The sequence below is a fragment of the Cryptomeria japonica genome, chromosome 2 (genome assembly GCF_030272615.1).
Source record: "Cryptomeria japonica chromosome 2, Sugi_1.0, whole genome shotgun sequence".
Classification (NCBI taxonomy): Eukaryota; Viridiplantae; Streptophyta; class Pinopsida; order Cupressales; family Cupressaceae; genus Cryptomeria; species Cryptomeria japonica.
Genome location: NC_081406.1, coordinates 658260917 through 658265971, shown reverse-complemented (window position 1 = coordinate 658265971; position 5055 = coordinate 658260917). Strand labels below are relative to the sequence as shown.

At 39.9% G+C, this 5055-nt stretch overlaps 1 protein-coding gene across 1 annotated transcript; it reads right to left on the bottom strand.

Moving 5' to 3' along the window:
• Window positions 1-670: 670 nt before the first annotated feature.
• LOC131034058 (importin subunit beta-1) lies at window positions 671-4668 on the bottom strand. The gene is made up of 2 exons (XM_057965405.2): window positions 1877-4668; window positions 671-1749 (listed from the first exon to the last, which is right to left on the bottom strand). Exons 1-2 carry the CDS (start codon window positions 4306-4308, stop codon window positions 1551-1553), a joined length of 2631 nt encoding a protein of 876 aa, XP_057821388.2. The 5' UTR covers window positions 4309-4668; the 3' UTR covers window positions 671-1550.
• Between the last annotated feature and the right edge of the window lie 387 nt (window positions 4669-5055).

The window sequence follows — 5055 nt, the reverse complement described above, 5'->3', positions numbered from 1 at the left end:
AAAGTGGTATCCAAACAGACTGGATTAATTTTGCAACTACTCTACCTATTGGGAGAGTACAAAATCATTTACGTGGTGAATGTCCCTCGGTACACTTCTTGGAGTAAACAATCACCAGTAGAGATACATTATATTGCAGTTTTCCATTAAAGTAGGAGTAAATATGAACTAGGTCACAGAAAATTTGTGTTTTTGAACATCAATCAGGCCATAAACTTTAATTCAAAAGAACAAATGAATTTGTTTAACGTCTTCTCTGAATATATGCTATGCTTTCCAATTGATAATTGGTTATCTGCCACCGAGGTGTGAAAAATGGGATCTGGTCTTGAGTTCAAACGAAGCATGTAGGTCTCAGCCTTCAAACAACTGCATTGGCTATTTGTTGACCCAAAACACAATGTACCGGAAAACTTCATGGAAAAATGTAGCTTAGAAAAAACATTAAATAAACAATGTATGCCATATACCCTCATGAATGTTATCACTTGACAGAAATAATTTAACTACTGATTGACATACTTTTAAGTTTTAAATTTAACACATCACAGCAACATTATTTTAATGGTAACATCTCTCTACATGTAGATACTTGTTTGAGAACGAAGCATGAAGCGTCCCATTTAAGAGCATGCCATATTTACTATTGGGCATCTTGGAGCCAAAAAAATAAATAAGTTTAAATCCATTCCCTTAACAGTGCACTTAGCATACAAATAACACTCTTATGAACATACTGTGGGAATATTTAATAATTCCTTCGTTTACATTCATATGACTTTACACCGGCAATGTAGGGTATGACAAAAGAATCAGTCCAGCAATGAGTGCGTGCTCCAAATATAAACAAAAATCAGGAGCAACGGATCCACAATGGTTGAGAAGAAGCTTGTGTGATGGCTGAACAAGTTATAATTTGCTGATTCAGTCAATATAAACATTGTATCTAAATCAGGTTGCATGGTACTAGACATAAACCAGTCTAAATTGAAGTTAGACCAAAGCACTGAAAGATGCTAGCTGGAAACCAGCCTAGGTTGAAGCAAAACCAAAACTCTGCAAGGCGCTAGAGAAAAATAAGTCTAGGTTGTACCCAGAGAAAAGCATAATTGAATCAAGGATGAAGACTAGTACCATGTATTATGTCTGTTGAAGTGTAATGTTTGAAGCTACTAGAAGCACAGATTACATTCTGAATCATGCATAGAAAATAGGAATGCAACTATTGACATGCATGATCAACAGAGATGTGTGATATTTTACTGGATACTGATATTAGGGGCCAATTGCATATTCATGGATACATGTCGGAGTCCCATAGAAGCCTGATGGACAAGCAGGACTTCCAAACGACCAGACCAGAGTTTCCCTTGTCTTATTGCCAAGGAAGCAAGTGACCAGATGTTAACAGAGGCAAGGACAACTCCTGAAAACCTCGTGACCCATGCCAAGGAACCTCAATCATGGTGGCAAACTCCATAGGATAAACAAGTAGTTTGGTTGTTAATAAGAAATAGCCAAACTAACCAAATCATCTTGGACAAGAAAAATCAGCCTGAAAGAACTTGACTCATAATTTGTTTCACCCATTCGGCAGTCTCTTGAATCCGAGGGTCATCAGATAACAAACAGTCGTTTATAAAATCTTTATAAAATACTGAACGCCGTAGCAGAGGAGCAGCATTTGCACCTAATGTGTCTGCCAAATCTCCTAAAACACCAATAGCAGCCTTTGTGACAACGTCGTCCCTACATTACCACACAACTTATTAGAAAATGACTTTTACAAAATTATGCAGGCAAGCTAAACTGTAAAGATAGAAAATGTAGTATTTTATATATTTTAGGAGTAAAAAATGTAGAAATGAGACAGTACCTGTCTTTGTCCTGGTAGATACTCTCAAGAAACTGCAAAATATGACTTGCATAATGAAGCAGTAACTCTTTTTTGGAGGAGTTTTTGAAACCTTGAAAAATGCCTGAATATGCTTCTAAGATTCCATTGCGCAGCTGATTTGTATATTCGATCAATTCATCTTCTTGATCAGCAGAATGCACAGACAACTCTGCTGCCCTCTGAAGCATAGGCATCGCATAACCCAGATATTTTTCGAAGTGTTCCCCAATAGCCAGTGCTATATCTCCAAAGCATGAAAATATTGAGGGTTTTACTGAACGATGCAGCTGATCACTTGATAGGTCTTTGAGAAGCTGTGTCATGATGCCATCACAGTAAGGCAACACCTTGTCATCTAATGCTCTACAGACATCACCAACCACACCAATAGTGATAGCACAGACTTGATATTCTTCAAAGTTCTGAAGGCCCATCTCCAAATATCTATAAAATTCTTGCATATACTTGCCAAATTCCACACCAACTGCATATGCTAGTGCCCCAATGGCTAGCATTGCCTCCTCATGTACTGTAGCACTCCGAGAAGAAAATATTCTCAGAAAAGTATTCATTGTCTGATCTGCATACTGTAGAACGCCATACTTTGTAGATTCCAAAGCTCCCAGTTTTTGAATAATAACCTGCAGACAGCCACATAGAAGAGCCTGCAGCTCATTTTGTTTCTCACTGCCTTCTGAAGAGAGCTTTGGGACTTCAAGGGTCTCATTAAGCTTCATCAAGATGACTGGAACCAGCTGCATCACTATGGGTGTTGTCTCTTCAGTTGAACATCTTACAACTTCATTCAATGTCTCGTAAGCAGAGGTTCTAAGCTTAGAATCAACTGCATCTTCCCTGTGAGCTGCACTTAGAAGAGATTGAACAATGTTCTGGAAAAACGGAGAAAGTGGTGAGGAGCTCATTGGTGCATCTTCGTAGCCTTGGGCCAAGAAATACAATGCACCACACACTTTCTCTGCAACATTGGGAACATCTTTCATACTCTCAAGTAAAACAGAGACAATGAGTGGCAGATTAGATTGTGTCACAATAGGAGTTTGCACTGAGGAACCATGCAGAAACTCAAAAATCCTGGAAAGAGTCCATGCGGTTGTATCCTTAACATGATTATTCTGATCCTTCATTGCATTAAGCATGAAGCCGAGTGCGAGACTCACAAGGGGACTAACTTTCTCAGCAGATGGACCCTCCAAAATCGAACCGAATGCATAAGTAGCTGCCTCCCTGCACCGCCAATCCGGTTTCGATATATTTTCTTCAACAAATGGCATAACCAGAGGAACCACATCATCACCCACTGTTCTTGCCACCAAACCTAAGCAAGTGCCACCTGCCATTGCCAAATTCCATGCTTCCTCATCCTGATCCAGGTCCTCTTCCTGCTTCAGCAATGTTTCCAACAACATCGGCACAAGCGAAGGAAGTGCCTGCCTAATAAAATGAAAACAAGGCGCCTCCTCCGAATCCCCATCAAAATCATCCCCAAACATCTCTAATATATCAATCTCTTCGTCACAGATCGAGCTCCAGAACTCTACAGCCTGCAGAGCTACAGGCTCCTCATCTTCTCTTACCGCTCTGGCCGTAATTGTAAATATCTCCTGCATATAAGGCCTGAGCTTTCCATAATACGTTGACGAGATTGACACCAGACACTCAAATGCAGCAAGACGAATCCTAACATCAGGTGAAATAGTGGCACCACACACCACACTCATGATGTAATCCCTCTCCATGTCATTATCAAAGTTGGTCTGTGCAAAATCCAGAGCATTATACAGGGCCCTGGTGGCAGCCAATCTGACATCACCACCACCATCCTCCGGTGAATTCGAATTCATACCCTGCACAACGGCAGTGAGGATTGAATTCACCTCATCCTGAGCCAACGAATCGGATGAGACCTCCTCGCAAACAAATCCTAGGGTTTCTAAGGTTGACTGCCTGAGATGGGCAGGCTGCGAACCCTCCGCATTCGCGAGGAGCACCTTAATTAGCTGAGGCCACTCCCCATGTTTAAGTTCGATGCCTGCAATCTTAGCAATTACCTGGCCGGAAGTGTGGCCGGCATCTCTGGCCGGAGAATTTAGGGTTTGCAAAAGGAATTCTTTGATCTGGGTTTTCACAGAGGCCTCCAACGATCTCCATCCCTGAACCAGTTCAGCCTTTCTGTGGGCTTCCTTAGCATCCAAACAGTTCTTCAAAATCAACCCCGCAAGCCTCCGACTTTCTATAGGCTTTTCATTGTTTGCGAGCTCATGAGACAAGGAGATTAAAAAGGCCGGAAGATTCTGATCTTGGAATTGTTTTAAGTTTTCCTCGGCAAGTTTTCGAATCCCATCGTCTACAGACTGTGCATTTAGCAGAATTTGGGTGACCTCCAGAGACATTCTACCTTCTATTTTTTATCCCCTTCCCCTTTGCTACCAATAAGAATTTCGTGGATCTACGGGATTCTATCCTGTAAGTGCTATAAAATTGCAGAATAAACGACCCGATGAGTACAAAACATAAATAAGAGTATTGGTTGCTTACTCGTATTCGACCCTGGGGCTGTGCCGATGCCGATGCCGATGCCTCTGCCTCTCCTGCTGATACTAAAAAGCTTTCAGTCAAAATTCTTCTCACTTTATGTGGAATTCGCACTTTATATACTTGACATGTGTCATACTGCATTATTCTTTTGCCTCAAATTTGGGGTTTCTCCATTAAAAGCATAGGAGAAAACCAGTTTAATTTGATTAAATTTGGGGCAATAAGGGTGGGGTATTATCCATGTTCTCATGCAGCTTTTAATTCTATTTTTTTTTTTGCTTAAATTTATTTTAAAAAGGATGATTTAGAATCTTTTCTTATTTTGGTGGAGGAGCTATTGTTTTGAGATTGTTTTAGGAAAATTTTAAAGTTGTTGGTCCCATGAATTTTTGTAGTGTAATTCAATTTAAAAATTTAAGTTTCTGAAATTTAAGGAAGCTAGTGGTCTCATGAATATAATACCTTTGTCTTTTATATTATAATAATTCATTTCCTTCCAAAACTATTTTTTAATAGAAATTAAACAAAGCTATTTTTTAATAGAAATTAAACAAAACTATTTTTTAATAGAAATTAAACTTAGGCTGGGTCCCACGGAGGGG